Consider the following 23,741-nt stretch of genomic DNA (forward strand, 5'->3'; position numbering starts at 1 on the left):
TCCCTCCCAATTGTTGTTGTATTCTTAGACTTGGTGGCTTTTGTAGTTGCCTGCCTCTACTATAAATTTGATCTGGGACACTCCTCCCAGTTCCATCTCATCAGCTCATCCTGCCTAATACAGAGAGGTCATTTGGGAAAGCCAACCCCCTTAGTTCCTTAACCTTGAATTATCTTATGTTCCTCCTCTCTTCCTTTCCACTTTACTAAAAAATATACTTTATTCAGCTCCTTTTACTGTATTTGTGTTCCCTCCTCCTACTCTGTTACTACACCGTTCTTTTTCTGCTGCTTGTGGTCTAAAGTGTTGAATTGCATCTTTTCTGCTGCATTTATTACTGCTTGTTTATTGTCTGCTTATTTATTTTATTTTACATTTGTTGACCGGGCTAGTCTAGCTGGATACATGTCCTTTTTCAGTAGAGGCCCGAGGAGAAAAGCTCCAGTAATAACACAAGTAAACTAACTACAATTAGCTAAAAATATTACATTGTAAAGAATATAACAAACAGTAAAACAAAAGTATATACATGTTAGTAGAAAAAAAAAAATCATAGATTAAATTGGCTGCTTGACATAGGTACATAAGGAAGAAGAAAAAGAATGGTAATAGTTCTGTGAGACCTATAGGAGTTAATCTGGGTTTGGACATGGGCATATCAGTAACAGTCAAGTGTTATTCTAAGCCTCTTAGTTTTGGTTTAAGCACTTGGGCTTTAGGCCTACCTCTTACCTCTCCCTGGCCTTTCGCTCTCAGATACTAACAAATATGGATGGATAATTTTCTACAGTTTCTCCTGTCAGTCTGGTTGATATGGCCATCCTGAAACAGTATAGCAACTGCCTCATGTAAATGGACAACCATCTACTACTACCACCTAGGAACACAATTTGTGAGAGATGCAATTACATTAGGAACCTTGAGTCAGTCCATGCTGTCTCCCTCACAACCCAGTATGTCTGGCACTGGGAAGGTTGTCAACACAATCACTACACCTCAAACCCTACCACACCTATACAACACACACTCACATATGTGGAGGTTCTCCACAAAAAACATACCTAAACAAAGGAGACCTCTGCTGTGGAACAAAATCCCGGTACATGTGAGGCAGAGCACCTCGCTGGCTTTGTTCAAGAGAAATCTTGACCAATGGATGGGAGATCGCAGATATACCCCAGGGATTATCTCAGTGTCACTGCTTGACAGAGGCACAGCAAAATAATGGGCATAGTATCCTCCAAACTAAAGGGGTGGCGAAAGCCACAAAACTCTGGCTAGGCTTATAAATGCCCTCGGGCAGATAGCCTAGTATGAACCTATGAACCTATGAAAAACACATGCAAACTCTACAACCCTCTACACCACATACCATGAGTAGTCCACACACCTGTGTTTCACAGCCACTAAGGCTTAACTATAAACCCAACATATTAGTCATAGGTGACTCCATTGTGAGACACATAGATGTGCCTCTCACCAGGCTGGATAAGGAGAAAGTCATGGTTAGTTGTTTGTCAGGTGCCAGAATCTGCTGTATCACATACTCACTCAAGTCTGCCAACAACAGGTACTGCTATGCCTCTGTCATAATCCATGTTGGCATGAATAACGTGAGACATACCTCCATGGACCATATGAGGAGAAACATGATCGAGCTCATTGAATATGTGTCCCAGGCAGGTATGTCCCTAGCCTTAAACAGCATTCTACTATCACCCAGAGTGTTGCCTCAATACAAACAGAAAATGATTGACTTTAACAATTGGCTTAGTTTCTGGTGCCATTCCAGGGGGATCCAGTACCTGACAGTCTGGGAAGATACGAGTGACAGATCACTATGCTTTACCAGAGATAGCCTGCATCTGTCTTACTTGGGCTTCAGGCTTCTGGCAAAGGCTCTTGCCTCCCCCATAGTACCTTTTTTAAGAAAAGTGATGAGGTCAAAATTACCAACATAAAAATTTGAACAAAACACAAATTAAAGTCATGCTGCTAAATGCTCGGAGTCTAAACATGAAACTGCACTCATTGCAATGGCTGTGTCTCTGGGGGAAATATTTCCTTTTGGTGCTTGCGCATACTTGAAACTACTGAGGGGATACATCATTGGGGAAGTGTTTCCTTTTGGTGCTTGTACATACTTGAAACTACTGAGGGGATGGATTGCTGGGGAAATATTTCCTTTTGGTGCTTCTGCATACTTGAAACTACTGAGGGGATGGATTGCTTTGGGAAATGTTTCCTTTTGGTGCTTTTGCATACTTGAAACTACTAAGGGGATGGATTGCTGAGGGAAATGTTTCCTTTTGGTGATTGTGCATACTTGAAACTACTGAGGGGATGGATCACTGGGGGAAATGTTTCCTTTTAGTGCTTCTGCATACCTGAAACTACAGAGGGGATGGATCACTGGGGGAAATGTTTCATTTCAGTGTTTGTACATATTTGAAAACATATTGCTGAAGGGATTAGTGGGGGGTGAGGGAAATGTTTCCTCTTGGTGCTTTTGCATACTTGAAACTACTGAGGAGATGGATCACTGGGGGAAATGTTTCATTCTGATGCTTGTGCATACTTGAAACTACTGAGGGGATGGATCGCTGGGGGAAATGTTTCATTCTGGTACTTGTACATATTCGGACACATACTGCTGAAGAGATTAGTGGGGGTCAGGGAAATGTTTCCTTTTGATGCTTAAGCATACTTGAAACTACTGAACAGTATTAAGCTTTTGGCTTTTTGCTATGGGTCTGCTTCTCATAAAATTGTAGTTTTGTGGCAAATCACTGGCAGTGGCAGCTCTTTGCGGACTGAAGTCAGAAGATAATGGCTGGCAGAAGTTACATTTGATTTTCAGACTTCATACTTCAGAAAATTCATGCTATGCAAAATCTGTTATTCTGTCAACCGTCATAGTTTAGAAGAGCAGTATTTAAAAAGTGTCACTATTTTTGTGCCTTTGTTTGGTCCCTGTTTTTTGTGGTTTTATTCTAGATTTCTTGCTCTAAGAGATCGAGAAGTCTGGTTCGAAGTTTTATAGTTCAGATGTTAATATAAATAAAACAGTTTTGTTCTGGTTATATTTTGTGTTATTTAATGTTAATGAGGAAGGCTGAAGCGCAGTTAATTTTATTTTTGTAAAAGAAAACTGTGTTTCAGTTTTGCACAATTTCAGATATTAATACAAATAAAACACTATTGCTCCTGCTTATTTTGTGATTCATTATCATAATTTGTCAATTCTTCAGTTTGTCTTTAAAAGTTGGTATCCCATAATTCCATTGTAATGGGCGGGGTTACATAATTATGTATGCAAATTTTATGCTAATCAGCGTATAGATTTTTGGCCAGATGGACCTATTTTTCTTGAGCCTTTCTCCAGATTGTTGATATTTCTAGGCTTAGAGCTATGCAGTGGGTAGCTCCGGTGCCTAAACATTGCGCATTACACAGATGAAACGTAAAAATGTGACGCTGCATTGCATACCAAATACACCAAACGTTAATAACATTTGTTACAAAAGCGGAAAGACTAACGCATAGAAAGCGTCCGGGGAATTGTTGTTTTTACACGGAGCAAGTTTGGTGCTGTTATGTTTCTGGGGGGACAATATTTGCAGCGGATTGTAAGGTACATCACTATGAAGTTTTGCCTAGTTTTTGTAATGACGATTAAGCTGAAACCTACGGTCTGAAAAGATAGCACTGGGGGCAAGTGACCTGTTCCAGACCCACTGTGTACATTTTGGATTATGGCATCTGCAATGTCACAGCATTCATCACCGCCGGCCAGTCAGTCGCTGGCTACCGTACTTATGGCCGTACCTGTGTTAGTATATGGCCCGCGGTCGCTGCCTGTGGCGGTTCCGAACGAATCTGAAGGAAACGGCGAGATTGGGATGTTTCGATTGGTACTTAGTATGGAACTAGAACGTAGTGGTGAGTTCCGGCTCGCCCTGAGGAATGGCAGCACGAGCACCTGTAGTAGTATGGTAAGTTGAAAGCAGCTGATTAAGCATCTGGACCGCCCGGTGCTGCGTTCTATTTTTCCAAGATAAAGCTGTATATGTTGCCGAAGTTGAGAGCTGTTGAATGAGTGTACATAAAGGTGTAGTTGTCTAAATAGAGAGATGTTGCCGTGACCGCTTGTAAACAAATAGACTTTTTCCCATGCCTGTGTTTACTTTGATTTTGAATTTGTCCAAAAATATATTCTCTCTAAGAAGCGATTCCAACCTGAACAGTTGTTTGGATAAACTACTTTACTGTCAGGTTATTTTTCATGGCTACCTTTCTGCAACATTGTATTCCTCTTTTTGTTTGTGTTGTATACTTCTTTAAATTTTGTTGCTTAAAATAGGGCTTGAGTATACTTGTTTTGATGACCACGAATTGAGCCTTCTTTGTTCTCTGCGAGTGAGAACAAATGCAGTTTTCTCGTTCCTTCTTTGTAGGGATATACTTCGTGCCCGGAATTTTCTTATTAAAGTAGCCTCTGGAAGCTTTCGGTTTCCATTTTCCCCAGCTCATCAGGTATAAACGTGTTGCCTTGTGTTTTGGTTTTGATATTATATAATTAGACTACTGGGGATCTTGAACCGAATGATGTGCTCTGTACATGTGTAATTGACGTCATTAGGTTATGTTGAAGGAAACGTTATCCATCAAGACTAGGATTACCACCTGTCCCACTTTGCGAGGGACAGTCCCTCTGTGGGCAGTTGTGTCCTGCAAAAAAAAAAACTGAAAAAATGGCAAATGTCCTGAGATTTTAGGACAAAAATATTTCCTATATTTTATATAATAGTTGCGTAAAACAGTCATTCTGTAGCTGAAACATCTAAATGTTATAAGAAACAGAATAAGCAACCGAAATGCTACAAGAATAACCTTTTATTTAGGCAAAAAAGTAAAGTTATGTCCTTTGTATTGGCTGTGGGTATATTTTGCCCTGCAAAATCTGACGTTTGTACCCAAAATGTCCCACTCTAGACATTTGAAAAGGTGTCAACCCTAATCAAGACTCTCAGATCCTTAAAGCCTACTGTCCTTGATCTATTTCTGTTTTGCCACTTGTAATTTATTTTGTTTGCTCCTTTATTTATTCTCATTCTGTTTTTATTCTGATGTGGATATATCTAGACTTTTTTTTTTCTATTCTTCACATTTATCCAGGCAGGGCCGGTGTTAGCATTTTGGGGGCCCCCAGCAAATGTCAAGTTGGGGGCCCCCTAGGCACTTCCAGTATAAGTATCATCCTAACAATGCCATCCATTCTAAGCAACCCTTTATTTCATGCTGCAAACTTTTAGGAGTAGTATCCAAAGACAGACCTGCAGCTACAATCTTTTACATTACAACAGGCCTATGTATCACACTATCACTATGTTGAGCTGTCTAACAAAGGGGCAGTTAGAGTTACTGGCACTTAGTTGCAACAGTGATACATTGCAACAAGTCTATGTACAGGTCTGGACTTAAAGTTAAATGATGACTGGACTTCCATTTCAACACCCGCCCCACACACACACACACACACACCCTCCAGTCCTCACCTCTGAGTCCTTCTCCTTTTGGGCTCCCCATACCATGCATGTTACTTTTTTCTTCCTTATCTCACATTCTGCCTTACTCTAAGCTTTTTCAAGAAGCCATAACTTTCTATATGCTCTGAAGTGCATTTTACACAACCTTTTCGTCCAATAATAGCTTGAACAGAAATTATGATTAAGGAAAGAAATTCACTGTTGTGGTTCAGCTTTAGTTTTCCTTGCATCCTTTCAACACACCTTTCCTGAACAAGACAGCCCAGTAATAGCCATTTAGGAAATAACTCAAGTCAGGGCCCAAGAAGCCGTAGGGTTACAGGTGGTCTGGGATGCATTTTAGAGCTTTTTCTCAACATTTTACTCTAATGGTTGCCTAAATAAAAATTATGAAGAAAAAAGAATTTCAGTCTTATTTTTTTCTTTCAAGGCATAATTTGTGCCCAAGGCTTAATTTTCAAAGCTGATAAAATTGTAACTTAGAGTAAACTAACAAGCCAGTAGTTGTGAGAATATTTAAGTCTTATCTGGAAATACTGCCTGCCTCCCTAACCCTCTAAAAAAGACAAGTCACTGCCTATGCATCCCTCTGGTGTTAGACTGGGATGAAAGCAGAGATTTAAATTGCCTTTGTCATATATTTCAAGTGACTGATGATATACATATACGTAGCATGTTCTTCACCCCAGCCGTCAAAGGTAGCCACATGTATATGTGCCTAGTACGTGACTGTGAGAATGATTTCAGTAATATTCAAATTTGTTGCTAATAGGCAGTACACCTCACTTACACAAGCTATAGTAACCTTCTTTGTACACCTCTGAGATCTGTGAGAAACACTCCCCTCAGCTCAAACACAAGCTATAATGACTTCATGTGTGCACCTCTAAGGTTTGACTGATGAAAATTAAAGATGTAATATTCATACAATCTCTAGCCCCTCATAACCCATAGCAGCTTTATGTACACACACACATTTGAGCAGGGCTGGTTTTAGAATGGGTGTGGTTGTAAACAGAGGCTGTTATTAGCTTTATCCTAAAAGGGTCATATCTCAGCACCATTCAGGTTAAACAGCGTATTCAGAAAATTGATACATTTTTCTCCAACAAGCAACAGCTTTGGTGGGGGCCCCCACAGAGTCAAGGATGATAAAGGGAGTCCCCATTATGAAGTTAGACAGTCTGGTGAGTGGGGACAACCAGACTCCAAGAATATCTAAGTGTCTGAATGTTCTGTGATATATGTTATGTCTTACTTTTGAAATATAACTAGTTGTTAGGTACATTTTTTACTGATATACAGAAGAATAATGTCTGTGTGTGTCCTGGCATTATTGGGTGCATGCACAGATAAAAATCAGTGATGACACTCACACACACACACACACACACACACACACACACACACACACACACACACTAACACACACGCCACAGCAGTACTAGTTATGTACGTATTTCAGCAAACAGCAATGCCTTGTGCAACACTGGTACTGCCCCACCAGATTAGTCACTGCTGTTTAGCAGTCGTCAAACAGCAGAAGCGGTAAGATTTATCCCATTGAGGAGTAATGCATACTTGTCACTGTCCCTACTTTCACAGACCTTCCCTGATTTTGTTCATACTTTTGCTTTATCCTTCGTAAAAAGTCTGATTTGCTGGTAAATCATTTAGGATTACAGTCAATCAATCCGGGCATCTGAGTTTTATACTTATTTTCCAAAAATAGATGTTGATGCAAAATATGTTATTCTAGTAACTTTTTAAGTGAATTAGAGAAATATTTAAACATATTTATGATTCTGAGCATTTATTCTATTATTTTTGGGATTGTACTAAATTCTTAAGCAAAGAAATTGAGTTATAGTATCTGATGTTCTGGTATTAGTTATAAAACTACCTGAAAGATAAACTATCCCTGATGATCGGAAGCATCAGCTCTTCTTAAAGTCCAAAGTTTGCACTCAGGTAAGTCACTCTGGCCTGCTGATCCCTCTAGTGCTTATATTGTTCATGTTCATTATCATCTTCACCCTAACAGGGTCAGAACTCAGCCCTGTTCATGTTAAAGAGCATAATTAGGAAATTAATGCATTTTTCATTCCTCATTTTTCCCCAATCAGCAGCAGCTTTTGTGGGGCCCCCACACAGACAAAGATGATTAAGGGGGCCCCCCTGCAGCTATGGTTTTGCAGGGACTAAAAGCTGGCTATGTAGTTAGTTTTAGTGGAGAAAATTTCCAAAAGCAGGGTTTAACTAAGCCAGGAGCACTATGTCAGTAGTAAAATATTTAATGGCATTCTGATGCCTGTTACTTGACAAAACACCGTTACTACAACCAGAAATATCTTTGAATTTTAAAGGAGATATAAATAAGAGTTATTACCCTCATAATTTATTAAGTATGCAAGACTGCTGCACTAGCTTTTGTTGGTTTTACAGATGTAACAAAATATCAGGAGAAGATAACTTGCTGTGGTTGGGGGCCCCCAGGGAATAGGGGGCCCCCAGCGACCGCAGGGCTCGCTGGTGCCTAAAACCGGCTATGTATCCAGGTGAAGCCATTTAATTTATTTGAAGTCTGTACGGACCTTGTACATCTGTTCGTGCGCGTGTGGAAAACTGGACCAGTCCTAATGTCAGTCTTTAAGGGTACAGTTGTACATCTATTTAGTAGGCTGTCTTACTTTGGCATTCCAGATTCTGTCCACTGAGCAATTACTGTTTTATCTTATTTTGTAGTCAGTGATGTCTGTCTTTATCATTGGGTTGATAAAAATGTTCTAATCCATGCAATAGACATCCTCGTTCTAATTTAGTGATATTGTATCAACTTGCAGTTTGTAAGTCGAAAGATTTCTCACCATTGAGATCGTCATAAAATAATATCTGACCTGTCCATGAGTTTTGCAGGCTGAAAGATGGTGTTGATGTCCTAGTTTATTGTTGTTGTCTTTCGGCTTTTCCCGGTTGGAGGTCGCCACAGCGGGACTCCCATCCGCTAATGATTGGCAGTAGATTTTGACGAACGCTGAGGTGCTAGCTCGACGTTCAACCTTCAGCGAAGGCATGCCTATTTACCCATGTCTTTCGAACGCCCACCCAACCGCTGGGAGGACATGCAGACTTCACAGAGGGTACTCCAGCCGATAATTGAACGGGAAAACCTTTTGCTGTGAGGCAACTACGCTACCGCTCTGCTACTGCGGATGAGTCCTAGTTCATTGGGTTTTTTAAATTATGTTTTCCACAACTTTCCCCACCATATTTAATAGACAAACTTGAGTCTGGTTTTACTTTATATTTTCCAGAACCTGTGTGTCTATAACTGAGGTCATGTCTGCATGTTTCTAGCATTATGTGACCATGCCAGCATGTAATGGCAAGTTAAACAAGTGGTTCAGACAAGTTTTCTTAAGTCTACAACTGTGATTTTTATTGACTCTAAGCTTTTGCTGTTTCAAGTAGTACCAGCTTACAAAGATGACAAATGTAGTGTGTTTTGTGTATTGTTTTTCTACCATAGATTTTTTTGTTATACCATTTTTTTTTTACCCAATTAAAAGGAAGACTATTATAGGGTTGGTCTCCCCTTTTGAAACTAACCCACCTTTTTTCTTCTGTTTTGACCATATTTTGCCACCCAATACCTATGTTTTGTATATTTGGTCCACTTAATCTGGTTTGCTTTTTTTTTGTAATAAACACCATGTTTACATTTTTGTTTTTCTGCTTAGAATTATTTCTAATGGTGGTTTATCTTTCTATTTGTGAAGTCCAGCTCTTCCATTGTAGATCGGTTACATCTTTATAATTATGGACTTGTATGTAGGCTGCAGTAATGGCTGTGTATTTCAGCAGTTACAGGTTGTTGTAAGAGTTTAAATTACATGTCAACAGCAGTACAAAAAATGTATATATCAAGAACTGTGTGTGATATATGTACGTGTTTCATCTCCTTTCGGCTGTTCCCGTTAGGGGTCGCCACAGCGGATCACCTGTTTCCATTTCTTTCTGTCCTCTGCATCTTGCTCTGTCACACCAACCACCTGCATGTCCTCTCTCACTACATCCATAAACCTTATCTTAGGCCTTCCTCTTTTCCTGTTACCTGGTAGCTTTATCCTTAGCATCTTTTTCCCAATATACTCCGCATCCCTTCTCAGCACATGTCCAAACCAACGTAATCTTGCCTCTCTGGCTTTCTCTCCAAACCTTCCAACCTGGGCTGATCCTGTAATATACTTTATTCCTAATCCTGTCCATCCTCGTCACACCCAGTGCAAATCTTAACATCTTTAACTCTGCCACATCCAGCTCAAACTCCTGCCTTTTTGTCAATGCCACTGTCTCCAACCCATATAACATAGCTGGTCTCACTACCCTCTTGTAGACCTTCCCTTTCACTCTTACAGGTACTCGTTTGTCACAAATCACTCCTGACACTCTTCTCCACCCACTCCGTCCTGCCTGTACTCTCTTCTTCACCTCTCTTCCACACTCACCATTACTCTGAACTATTGACCCCAAGTATTTAAACTCATCCACCTTCGCCACCTCTACTCCTTGCATTCTCACCATTCCTCTGTCCTCCCTCTCATTCACACACATATATTCTGTCTTTAGTCCTGCTGACCTTCATTCCTCTTCTCTCGAGAGCATATCTCCATCTCTTCAGGGTCTCCTTCACCTGTTCCCTACTCTCACTACAGATCACAATGTCATCTGCAAACATCATAGTCCTACTCTCACTACAGATCACAATGTCATCTGCAAACATCATAGTCCATGGGGGGCTCCTGTCTGATCTCGTCTGTCAACCTGTCCATCACCATTGCAAATAAGAAAAGGCTCAGAGATGATCCTTGATGTAACCCCACCTCCACCTTAAATGCATCCGTCACTCCCACCGCAGACCTCACTGCTGTCACACTACCCTCGTACATATCCTGTACCACTCTTACATACTTCTCTGACACTCATGACTTCCTCATACAATACCACAACTCCTCAACTCCTCTCTAGGCACCCTGTCATATGCTTTCTCCAAGTCTACAAAAACACAATGCAACTCCTTTTGACATTCTCTGTACTTCTCCATCAACACACTCAGAGCAAACATCGCATCTGTAGTGCTCTTTCCCGGCATGAAACCATATTGCTGTTCACTAATCATCACATCCCTTCTTAACCTAGCTTCCACTACTCTTTCCCATAACTTCATGCTGTGACTGATACAGTGGATATAAAAAGTATACACACCCCTGTTAAAATGCCAGATTTTTGTCATATAAACAAATGAGACTACAATAAATAATTTCAAAACTTTTCCCACCTTTAATGTGACCTATAACATGTACAATTCAATTGAAAAACATCTGTTGGGGGGGAAATATAAAAAATAAAAAATGTACAATACCTGGTTTCAGAAGTGTGCACACCCTTAAACTAATACTTTGTTGAAGTACCTTTTGATTTTATTACAGCTTTCTGTCTTCTTGGGTTACACACCTGCCATCAATTAAAGAGCGACTGATGAACTCCAAATAAAGTTCAGCTGTCCTAGTAGGAATTTCCTGACATTTACTCAGTTGCCTGTTACAGCAAAAGCCATGGTTCGCAGAGAGCTTACAAAGCATCAAAGGGATCTCATTGTTGAAATGTATGTCAGAAGGGTACAAAAAAATTTCCACAGCATTGTATATACCTTGGAACACAGTGAAGACTGTCATCAAAAAGTGGAGAAAATATGGGACAGAAGTGATGTCGCAAAGAACTGGACGGCCCTCCAAAATTGATGACAAGACGGAAACTGGTCAAGGAGGCTGCCAAGAGACCTTCAGCAACACTGAAGAAGCTACAGTACTGATTGTGTACTCCATGTGACAACAGTCTTCTGTATTCTCTAAATGTCCGGACTATGGGGTAGGGTTGCAAGACGGAAACCTTTTCTTGCACAGGAAAACATCCAGGCCCAGCTAAAATTTGCAAAACAATAAATCAAGTCTCCCAAAAGCATGTGGGAAAATGTGTTATGGTCTGACACCAAGGTTGAACTTTTTGGTCACAATTCCAAAATGCATGTGTGATGCAAAAACAACACTTCACATCTCCAAAAGAACACCATCCCCATGATGAAGCATGGTGGTGGCAGTATCCTGCTTTGGGGTTGCTTTTCTTCAGCTGGAACTGGGGCTTTTTGTCAAGGTGGAGGGAATTATGAACCATTCCAAATACCAGTCACTTTTGGCCCAAAACCTTCAGGCGTCTGCTAGAAAGCTGAAGAAAGAGGCATTTCACCTTTCAGCACTACCATGACCCCAAGCATACATCCAAATCAGCAACAGAATGGCTTCACCAGAAGAAGAAAATTAAAGTTTTGGAATAGTCCAGCCAGACCCTGTACCCAAGTCCAATAGAAAATCTGTGGGGTGACCTGAGGAGGGCTGTGCACAAGAAATGCCCGCTTAATCTGACAGATTTGGGAGTGCTTTTGCAAGGAATAGTGGGCAAATATTGCCAGGTTCAAGATGTGCCTTGCTGAGACTCCTACCAAAGAAGGCTGAATCCTGCAATTTAAAAAAAAAAAAAAAAAAAAAAAAAAAAAAAGGTGTTTCAACAAAGTAATAGTTTAAGGGTGTGCACACTTATGCAACCAGCTTATTGTACATTTATTTCTTATTTTTCCCATAACAGATTTGTTTTTTGACTGAATTGTACAAGTTGTAGGTCACATTTAAAGGTGGGAAAAGTTTTGAAATGATTTATTGTGGCCTCTCTTTTTTTTATATCACAAAAACTTGGCTTTTTTACTGAGGTTTGTACACTTTTATATCCACTGTAAATTCTATATCTGCAACAGAAAAATTTTTCTATGTAGCAATGCATGGGTTGCTGAAGAATATATTTTCAGACTATTAAAATGAGTCTTCGTCAAACCGCATTGAAGTCCTTGATCCCCTCCTAAAAGTACTCGTGGCATCCTCGCACCAAGAAAAGTGTGCCTCACTATGTATAGATGTGGACTGTCATGTTGCCCCCCCCCCCCCTTACACATTTGAAATCACAGTTTGGGTAGTGTTTTATTGTTACGTTATTAAGAATTGTGATAACTAATGAAGTACGCACTTGGCACTTTTATCAGCAGGTCGTTTATGTTCTTTTGCACCTGATCTGTTAATGTTTTGGTGCCATTTTGACATAGTAACATTTTAAGTACTCGACTATTTCCAACTTGACTGGGCCACCCTTGAAACAAGTCTTGGCCCCACCATGGAGAGTGGTCATCATTTGAAAAAAAACATATACAAGGTAGATTCTTTATAATATTGTCTTAATCTAATTTGTTTGCATGGGGGACAAATCCTTTCTTTTTTTTTTTTTTTTATTAATTTGATGCTAACAATACACTGTAAAATGTATGCTACATAATGCGGACTTGGGAAGCCACACATTACAAAGCTGAAGAACAGTGTGTGTTAAAACATCTACATAAAGCATACCTCTCAACTGTACTGCCTTTTGCAGAATGTCCAGATGTTTGCCTCATATTTTTGGTCCCTTTTTCATAAAATCGAGATTTTCTGTCATTACTGGCAAATCATTAAAGATTCAAGTTAGAGAATGACAGACATTTGAGTTTCAGACTTCATACCCTTCAGAAAATTAATGTTCATGCAAAACCTGTTATTCTATCAACTTTCTTAGTTTTGTAAGAGCTATATTTAAAATGTTTCCCTATATTTGGGCCTTTGTCCCCCTCTTATTTATGACTTTGTCCAAATTTCTTGCTCTAAGAGGCTGACAGGTATGATATAACGTGCATGCTATCCTGCAGTGTTCAATGTACTACTGTCTATATTTAACTTGGTGTGAGGTGCTTTTGCATGCTCTGCTGTCTAATCCAGGAACTTGTCACTCAACTGTACAACTGTATTGCAGTAAAGTTTAAGTTCGTGGCTTTGATTGCCTTTCTTCTTCCAAGTGCCTTTTTTGTATTTGGAGTTTTCATTTTGGCAGTGTTTTCTTTTTCTTTCTTTTTTTTTTTTTTGATGCTGTACTGTCTCCTTATAATCCAAATGTGAGTCTGTGAAATATGTACTGCCTTTTCTGTTGCTGCTCATACAACAGCAGTAACGTAAAAGGACAGCAGATATTCCACAGGCAAAAACAAAAAGGATAACCTTATGTAGTACACAACCACGCAACAGCAGCAACAGGAAATTGTGTACTATATAATGTTATCCTTTTTGTTTTTGCCTGTGAAATATCTGCTGTCCTTTTTATGTTACTGCTGTTGTATGATTTGTATCACTTTTCTGTCTAATGGTTGTGTTTAAAAAAGGTCCTTTGACCATTTTTCTTGCCTGTTAACAAATGATAAATAAGAATCAAGTCTACATGTTAAGTCTAGATTGGAACATATGGCACCTGTTATAGATATTGAAGGTACTAGTATTTTAGTTGTGAATAGTTGCTTCTCTGGATAATTTGAAGAACGCTCAAAATTGTACTGTAATGTCTTATAATGCTATAAATATTTTTTGTGGTTAAAATTTGTTGAATCTTTTCAATAAAACAAGATAGTGTAAAAATGTATAGCTAAGGGAAGTAAAATAAATTTTGTTGCATATATTTTCAGATTTTTTTGTCTATTTTGCAGTACATTGAGTTTACGCTTGGTATTTTCATATTCTGCTCTTCTCTGCAGGTCATTTTAACCACATCAATGCCTCCAGGTCACCCCTGTAAAACAAAAAGCTTGTGCCTTTTGGAGATTATCTTTTAGTGTATGTATATAAATGGTAGAAGGAATGGTTTCGTGGAAAACAAGCAGTATATGTATTGAGGGTACTATAAGAAATTTCTTTTTGTGGGCTAAATGAGCATAATGACTAATAAAGTTAAAGTTCACTTCAGCTTAATGCGTGAGGGAGAATGCAGATCTTGTTTGATTCCATAATATTAGCTTCGCTGATATGGAATGTCTTTAGAAGACATGGCCTAAACAGTTAAAATGGTGCATTAATTAATTTGCATTGCAGAAAAATGTTTGGTAGTGCTTAAATCTTAACCTGTTTTGCTAGGGCCTTTTATGATTTGTATTCTGTTAGCAGCCAAGTTATTTGAGTTTTAAGATATCCGTGAGTAAGACCTTTTTCCTTAATTTGTTATAGATTCTTGAATTGTGTTGCCCATGTGATTTCACTTTTGAAAGTCTTTTTGTAAAGAAGTTTAAAAAGACATAAGGAAAAAAAATTAGTCATTAAATTTTAGATGTTTCACATATGGGTTCAGGGAAGTGTACCTTTTTTTTTTAAGGTACTTTGGTATTTTCTGAGAAGGAACTGATAACGCTCGTTTATTTTTGAGATCAGTTGTGGAAACAGTAGTTTGTTTTGTTACTTCAAAGCTGTGACTGATTGGAGTACTTTTGTTTAAGAACTTGTACAAATTAATAAACTGTACCTTGGATAATTATCACAAGTGGTTTACTACAACATTTGACCCATTTGTGGTTAAGGTACATAACCTATTCTTCTGTAAGAGAATCCTAGGTACCTGTCAGTTCTTCCTGTGCAACTTGCTGAAATGCTCATTTAGAATGTTGTACAGACCTTACTCTACCCCCAGGGGGCAGATTTTCAGAGCTATGACAAATCTAAGGGAGCTTTTCCATAATGAGTTGTCTTCATTGTACACGCATCATAGCACTCCAGTATGATGTGGGTAAACTTCCAGAGGTACTCGTAGCTTTTAACCATTTACTTCCTGAAACGGTGACAGAGCCAAAATTAATGGGGAACAAAGGTTTCATTTTAAGAACGTACTGGTATTAGTTTGGAAAGCTGAGAGACTAAAGCAGCATGACTTAATGAGCGTTTTGTAATGTAAAAGAAATGTACAAATTTAGTGATTAGCATTTTCTAAATGCAGTCGACCACCCTTTGTCAAGGTGCCAGGCTTTGGAGGGAGAGTGCAAAATTTTGAGCCAAAGTCCATGGATGAACCTTAGTGTTGGACAGTGACGCAGCACATAGCAGGAAGGGTCGAATACTTTAAAAGCAAAGCAGTGGATTTTGAGTAGCACAAGTTAGAAATGTACAGTCATTTTAGGTTACCTAGACCTGTGAGTAATGTGCATTTATTATGCTGGCTGGGTCAGGTATTGTTCGGATGTTTTGTGTCTCTATTTAGCTTGGCAGTTGTTTTCTGTAGAAAATGTTCACAGTTTGTTTAATATTTGTTCAGTAAAGTATTTTTTTTTATTTGTACAACTGTGAGCTTTTGAATATCTTTATGAAATATTTTAAAACGTGTGTGGTCATTGCTTTTCAAACCATGTTAACACTTGAGTTGCTTTTCAAAACCAAGGGCTTCTAGACATGTGGCTGTAAATATAAATGCACAGATCAGTTTGGGAATGTGATGATATGTACAGATACGGTTGTGGCTGATCTGTTTTACTGTTTGCATGTTGTTTGTTTTGAGTATTGTGCACATTTTATTTTAGTTCTGAGATTTTTGTACATAACATTAAATTAGCTGCTGCCTCATCTTGCATTTTAGTTTACAGCCAGTTCTTAGGATTGTTGTAACTACTAGCGTTGTTGGCATCTTTTGTGAAAAAAATGCACCTTCCAGTAAATTTGGATCTTGTGGCCACAGATGTGGAGATGTTGAAAAAACATTGGGACCATGTTCTCTCAAATCCTTTTGGGACTTTTGGATATATTCCCATTTATTATAACCCCGGACTTTGTTGTCAGGAGCATTTGTGACCCAGGCGATACTTTGGGGGTCTTGTGAAACTTCCAACTGACTTTCTGTATGATAAATACCTAAAAGGTATCTAAAATTCTATTTTTTGAGGACATGCAGTAGGTATTAAAGGAGACAAGGAAATGTTATATAAGTAATAGGAAAATATTTTCTAGTTGGTCCCATGTTTAGAACAAAAACCCTTTTTAAAGCTAATATTTCTGCAGTTCTCCAAAATATTTGTATGAGTTATTATTCTCTGACCTTATTCCTCTACCAGAGATTATCTTTTGACCATTTTAGCATCAATGCACATGGATCACCTCTTTTTCAGTGCCCTTTCATGTCAAGCTGCCCTTTAAAGGGGTTCCCATACCTATCCGCCTCATCAAAAAAAAAAAAAAAAGCCTTGGGATCTTAATTTTATTTTTAAAAAAATAACACTTGGTCCATTTGAGGCAGCTCATCGGGCTGATTTAAGGTTCTTCACGTGGAAAATGGTGTTACGTATTGCTCTGATTTTTTGCAAGAACAGTGTCTTGGTTGAGTCAAACTTATCTCATTTTCCACAAAGAGTTTTTTTTAGAGGACAAATGCCTTGTGCCTGAAGTGGTATTCAGACTTACATTGAGCCAGGCTGTCCATCCAGAGAACTAAACCTGAGGAAGAAAGGATTCTTTAAACTCTGGAAGTCAACAGAAAAACTTTGACACTGTCTTGGCAGAACTAAAACCTTCAGAAATTCTGATCAGTTTCTGATCTCTTTTATGAAGAAGAAAAAAGGATAAGTGTCTAAGCAGACAATTTCCCAATTTTGTTGTTCCCACCATAATAAGTCAATCCCAGGTAGGGTTAAGGCACATAATTACTAGACTCTTGGCTTCCTTGGTGACTTTTTGGAAAGGGATGAAGTGTTTGAGACAGCAGATGTGTTCTGTGTACTTTCACAAAACATTACAAGCTAGATTCCTTTCCCGGTCTCAAGCAAACTTTGGTAGGGCCATTTTCCAGGGCCCTTGGACCCTTTTTATGATCTTTGTTATTCTACCTGTATAGCTTAGGCTACTGCAGCAGTGATCAAATAATGAATGTAACTCAGCTGTGCAAGTAAACGTTCCATAACAGGTGTTTTGAATAGATCACTGCTGCAGTAGCCACTCTCTACCCCCCTTACATTTTTGTATTTTATTTGCCAGAGTGGTGGTGGTGATTAATATATATACGCATGTGTACAGACACACACACTTGCAGAGGCAGACACCAGAGTGGGAGGGCATTGGGCAGTTAACTGGTTGCAGGAGTGGAAGGTGTCTTAAAGCTTTGGAAGTTGGCTAACTGTTGTATCCTGTGAAGGATATAACCTTTATATAGCTTAGGCTATTGCTGCAGTGATTTAATTTGAATATCTACTTTTTATAAATTTTGTTACACAACTGTATTTTTTGTGACTTAGTGACATAAATCCCAGAGTAGCTCCTGATTCACTACTTATCTAGATTGTAGAGGAGCTAGGTTGGGGCTGGTGGTAGTGAGCAGCCATTTGTTATGAACAAGTAGGTAGCCCAGGGTTATGGGTGGTAACCCCATAATGTGTACAGCTCGTGACACGTTCCATGTGAGCAACTAAGAGGTGAGATTGGGGCATACAGAAATAGTGTAGTCTGCACAAAATTTGGCTTTGCTGCACGCTTTTTTGACAAGGGCTTGGGAGAATGTGAGTGGGGCAAGCCACTAGTTGGCAACATAACCCTTTCCTGCCATTTGGGATGTTCAGATAGGTGTAGGAGACATTGTTTGGGTAGACTGACTGAAGTTGCTGGATGATCTGAAGACTGGTGGCATCAAACATTCTCCATTCCTGTCTGGATGATGTTTCCTCCTGGTTGTCTGCCTGGGTCACTAAATCACCTAATTGTTGTTAGAGAGTAAATGGACCCAGGACTAATCTGAGAACGAGGTGAAATTATAAAAAAAAGTGATGGCTTGTTTACACTTGTTGGATATACACTGCAAGATCTTAGCAGGTGTGATGTTAAGAAGGTTACAAGGATTTTTAAGACTAGTCGTGGATGTTGAGAACTCTCCGTACTGTATCTTGTACATCTATTTATCTATAAGATTTGTAATCACTTGGAAGGGTTTTTAGTGAAGATGTTTGGTAAGGCTGGGCACCAAAAGACTACTAAAATGTTAGATGTATTTGGTTGTGTAATGTAGTGAATGGCAGAAAAGTCTTCAAAATATGATCAGTCGGTGGCAGATGGTTTCATGGGAAAGCTAGGACTCTAGCATGGTGGTTGTTCATTGTATATGTGAATGAGGGTGATTAGGTGAAGTGAAATATGTATAAAGGTTGTAAAACTTTCAAAACTGTTAACACAAATTAGTGGCATTAGCAAATAAGCAGTAGAATGCAGTATTACAATAGTGAAGAAGGTGTGCACTACATTTGGTTACATACGAATGGTCTGAAGAACAGGGAATGAAACACGGGCGATTTGAAATATTGAGTGTGTGTAAAAGTTTTAAGCAGAATTTGGTAGTGAAGGGGCAACACAGTGCAGTAGTTGGCATTTTAGCCAAAATGTGCGAAATAGTAAACTTATCATATTGTGTGCCAAAAACTATTAGTTAAGACATCTATCATTGGGTGTAGACAACTGTTGGTGGAAGGGAAACCAGAAAAAACGTTGGTGGAAGGGAAACCAGAAAAAACGTTGGTCAAGGAAGAAATAAACAGCACAGGCAGAAATAGCGTACTCCTTTTTAATAAACGCTTTCGAAAGCGTTTATTAAAAAGGAGTACGCTATTTCTGCCTGTGCTGTTTTTCTTCCTTGACCAACGTTTTTTTCTGGTTTTGCTTCGTTCAGTGGTTTTTTTCAGTGTTTTAGTTGGTGGAAGGGAATTCATTCTGTGCCTAAAAAAACAATAGATCAGGAAGTGTTTGAGATGGTTTGAATACTTTTGCAATCATGTCTGGCAGTTCCTGCATAGGAATAAGGCTCTGAAGTGTTGACTGCTTCCTGTGCTCAAGGTGCAGGGTTTGTGTCCTTCTACCTCCTTTTGTCTGCTATATGACTCTAATCCCTTAATCAAGCAGTACTCCTGAGTTACCCCTGGAAAAAGGATACTTGTGTCCCATGGGCTTAGCTAGCTCAGTGTCAGTAGCTCAGCAGGTGGCACACTTGCCTTTGGTGCAGAAGGCTGTGGGAGCTGGATTAATTTTGCAGTACTAACATGGTATTGCAGCATGGGGGGTGCTGTACTCCTGAGTGTGCTGTTATTTAGGAGGAGACATTAAACCAAGGCCCCATCTGCCTGAGTTGGTGGTAGTTTATGTGAATATAAAAGATCCCACACTGCACTTGTCAAAAGAGTAGAAGTTCCCCAGTATGTTGGTCAAAATTAACACGTTAAAATAAACTGAACCGCATTAAAAGTTTTTTTTTTTTTAAGGAAGAATATATGACTCGGTCATTTTTCTTTATAGTCTGACTTTTTTTAGTGATACTTGAAGCCGGAAGTGATGTAACTAGCAAAACTACGAGTATAGGGAACTATTAAAAAATGCAACATTTATAAAAAAAAAAAAAAAAAAAAAAAAAAAAGAGAAGAGGGAATCTTTACTGAATTAGGTCACAGTTTAAAAGTGAAACAGATGAGAACGAAGATGATTTTCAAAAGGGAAAGTAGTCTTGACAGTTTAATGCAGATGTATTGCTTGCATGTAGGATTGATGAGTGGAGTTGGGGAAAAAAGCAACTGAGGACACAAGCCAGACCACCAATGATCCCAAATTTGACATTGAATGATCCTTGTTAAAGTGCAAGAGAAGTGTAGTAGAGGGACTGAGAAACTCTGAACATGTATTTTCTATATTGTGGAGGAATGCAAAGATAGTCTGAATTGAGGAAATGTTTTAAGGGTTTTAAATGACGGTGTTGCATGCTTTCCCAGAATCTGAATGTACCAAATTAAAGCTTAGATGAAGAAGCTGTTTTTATGGGACTGTGAGCTGCAATATGCCCAAGCTTACAGCAGAATATGGTGGTGGAGTAAGAAATTGTCAAAATTGTGTTTTTTGAATTTTGCTATAGACAGTATGGAATTCTTTATGTATGCATTATGTGGTAGCAACCAAAATGTGTTAGACGTGAGGTATGAGTTTAGTAAAACCCCTTAATATTAAGTGCTGTGGGATCTTTTGCATCCATCTGAGCTTCCACCAACTCAACAGATCTGACATCAGTCTTTTTTTAACATCTCATGAAGGTCTGTTAGACAGTATAGCCCCTCTGTTATACTGCACTACAGTGTTGGTACTATAATAAGATTCCATGTAGCTGGTGTGAATGTATTGATATTGTACACAGTTTTTTTTATAGTATCTGGGGTGAAGTTTTATTTGGAAGTTTTCTAAGCAGTTGAACATGGAAGTTTTCATTAAGTGATTAGTTGGAATCTCAGACAAATCTTTTTATGAAGATTATTGCCATCTTCAAGCGTTGTTACCTCACAGCAAAAGGTTCTCCCGTTCGATTCTCGGCTGAAGTGCGGGGAGTGCCTCTCTTGTGTGGAGTCCGCATGTCCTCCACACGGTTGGATGGGCGTTCGAACGATATGCGTAAAATGGGCGTGCCTTCGTTGAAGGTTGAACGTCGAGCTGGCACCTCGGCGTTCATGAAAATCTACTGCCAATCATTAGCGGACCGGAGTTTCGCTGTGACTACCCCTAACCGGGAAAAGCTGAAAGATAAACAGCAACGTTGCCCTCGTCAGCGACATATTGAGTAGCAAGGATATAATTTTAGTAAATGTTAAGATTTACATATTTGCTGAGTAGATTTAACTGAAACATATTTAAGAGAACTAGTTTATTTAAAAAAAGAGTGCTTGTGATTGCCACGCATGGTAGAAGCGAAACTTCTCTAAGGAAGTGGGAAGGAAAGCAAATGGTTTTGCGTCTGTCCCTAGTGAAACGAGATGGAGCTGTAAAACTGAGTTAGAGTTGGAACTTGCACTACCTTTCTATGAGGTGAGTTCGCACTCTGTCGGTGGAGTCTTGACTTCCATTTCAGTCTGAACTCGCACTACCGTGCCTTAAGAAGTTTTACTTCAAAAATGTTTAATTATAGTGAAGGTTCTCCCACACAGATAAATGATTCCCATTACAACAGCTGCAATTGTTACTCCGGGACTGGTTGGCATCTAGTGTTGTGTAGGGGAGAGAGGACTTGTTTCAATAAGGTTAGCAGCACGTGTGTCCGGAGATATTTGACTAGTCGGTTGGTGGGTCAGCCTGACTGTGCTGGGGTGCAACAAGAAACCTAGTAGTCTGAGAGACTGTCTCTCCGGTACATGCGCACACTCTGTGGGCTCACCTTTTTCTAACCGACAACTGCTAGCTCGTTGGCACAAAGGAGAGAACAAGGAATAAAAAAAATAATTTTGGGAACACAGAGACTTGGAAATCTGTGCTAAGCACTGGGTCATCGGGCAGAGTTTCCCATTAAAAAAAACTTCAGTAAAAGTGGGAGCACTCTAAACGCTAAAACTAGGGTTGCCACCTTTCTACTGTGCCATTTCCTGACAAAGAAGCCCCGCCCCATGCACATTTCCTGACAAAGAAGCCCCGCCCCATGCACAATCAAGCCACACCCATTCCTTTTAATAGCCACACCCCTTTACTCTAGCACCCTTCAGCATAAGTCTTTACTATCAGATACAGTTACCAATAAGTAGAAAAATGTGCAACAAGTCAACAGTAAATTAAAAAAACTTTATTTAGCAATACTTCAAAAGGTTCACTACATACAACAGTACATCACACACAAGCATGGGAAAACTAAGCCCAAGTCTCATATCACAGGTAGTACTGAAATGGAAATACAATTAGATATTAAAAACACCAGTTCATTCAAAGCAGTACATTAAGGGTTTACCACACACAATAGTAAAAGAAAAGCAACTGTTTAAAGTATCTTCAGTTTTGCTAGAAATCATTGCTTATACTTGAAGCTATATTTGGCATTTGATCTAGCAGCCTCAAGTAATGGCTGGTTATTTCTCACAAATTAATAAAATTGCGAACAACTCATGTTAAAGTTTAGCTTGACCTGCAACTCTGCCTTCACAAGTGACACAAGCATTCTATTTCTTACATCAGTCCACGCATTCCCCATAAGTGAAAAAACTCTTTCCACAAAGCTATTGCTGGGGGGGATTGAAAGAGCAAACTGCACCAGTCTGTAAAGTGGCTTGCAGTCTGGAGCTTTACTAAAAAAAGTCACCCCGTGATCACTTACAGATGCCTCTGTCATCTGTAACAGGGCTGGCAATGCAGCAGTTAAAGTAGTCTGAGTAAAGTGCTTCAATGTCCACATCCAATTTGAAGAGGTCTGCAACTGTACGCAGTTCTGGTCAAGTTACAGGATGTTGGAGGCTGAGGACCTGCATAGCTTTAAAGGGACTATTATCATAGTCAAACCACTTCTGTAGGTAACAAAGTGCTTTACTGTAAAAATCACAGAAGGTCCTACAGACCTGCTGTGCGACAGCTGGAGTAAAGTGCTGTAAGGCAGATGAAACTTTAGTACCAAAGAACTGGTCATCTAGCCTTCTCTGCAACTCATCTTTTAGACTTTTCATCACGGTGTACAACTCTGGAGCAGAGAGTGTTACTTTCAAGTTTTGCTATAGACTTGTGGAATACCTGCAGGATGTAGTGCATGAAATGTATGTAGCACTCTGCCTCAGACACATCCCCACTGATGCCATCCTCATCGGCCTCCACAAATTTCCAGATAAGGGGGTGACAGTCCTCAGGCTCTTGACTAATAAAATAACTTTTAATAGCAGGCCAACATTCTACCAGCCTTGCCACAGCTGGGAACAAAGACAGCCACCTTGTTACAACATGTTGCATTATTTCCTTAAAGTCCTGGTCTAGGAAAGAATAGAAGCCTTTCAACAGTGCCATTTTTTTAGCAGATGCCGAAAACTCACTATGTACTTTCAAAACCCAGAGTCTCCACATCAAACTTTGCAAGGGCCTTGCTTGCATGCTTGGCACAGTTATGTATTACAGGGCATAAACAGTTTGCTGCAATGATGTGAGGCACCTCAGATTTCAAACTTTCAAAAACAGACCTGTGCTTTCCATAATTGACTGAGGCATTGTCTGCAGCATAGCTAGCAATGTTTTGTACTTTGAGTCCTTTATGCACAAGGATGTCCTTTATTCTAGTAAAGATACATTCAGAACTTTCGTTATGATCCTCATAGAAATCAAGGAGTTTCTGTTGTGTGCCATGGGTGTGAGTAAAGTACTGAATAACTAAAGGGAACATTTTTCTGTTCCCTTTATTGGATGCATCTGATCCCACTGAGAAATAGGAATTGCCAAGTTCCTGCAGAAGAAGCTCCTC

At 39.4% G+C, this 23,741-nt stretch overlaps 1 protein-coding gene across 1 annotated transcript in view; it reads left to right on the forward strand.

Moving 5' to 3' along the window:
- Positions 1-3,353: 3,353 nt before the first annotated feature.
- The window catches only part of SHARPIN (SHANK associated RH domain interactor), an 846,773-nt gene continuing 826,385 nt past the window's right edge, over positions 3,354-23,741 (forward strand). Inside the window, exon 1 of the mRNA XM_044066299.1 lies at positions 3,354-3,995. Within this exon, the coding sequence (XP_043922234.1) occupies positions 3,756-3,995 (240 nt within the window). The 5' untranslated portion in view covers positions 3,354-3,755. The remainder of the gene's footprint in view (positions 3,996-23,741) is intronic.

The sequence above is a fragment of the Protopterus annectens genome, chromosome 3.part1 (genome assembly GCF_019279795.1).
Source record: "Protopterus annectens isolate FY-2018-M chromosome 3.part1, PAN1.0, whole genome shotgun sequence".
Classification (NCBI taxonomy): domain Eukaryota; kingdom Metazoa; phylum Chordata; order Ceratodontiformes; family Protopteridae; genus Protopterus; species Protopterus annectens.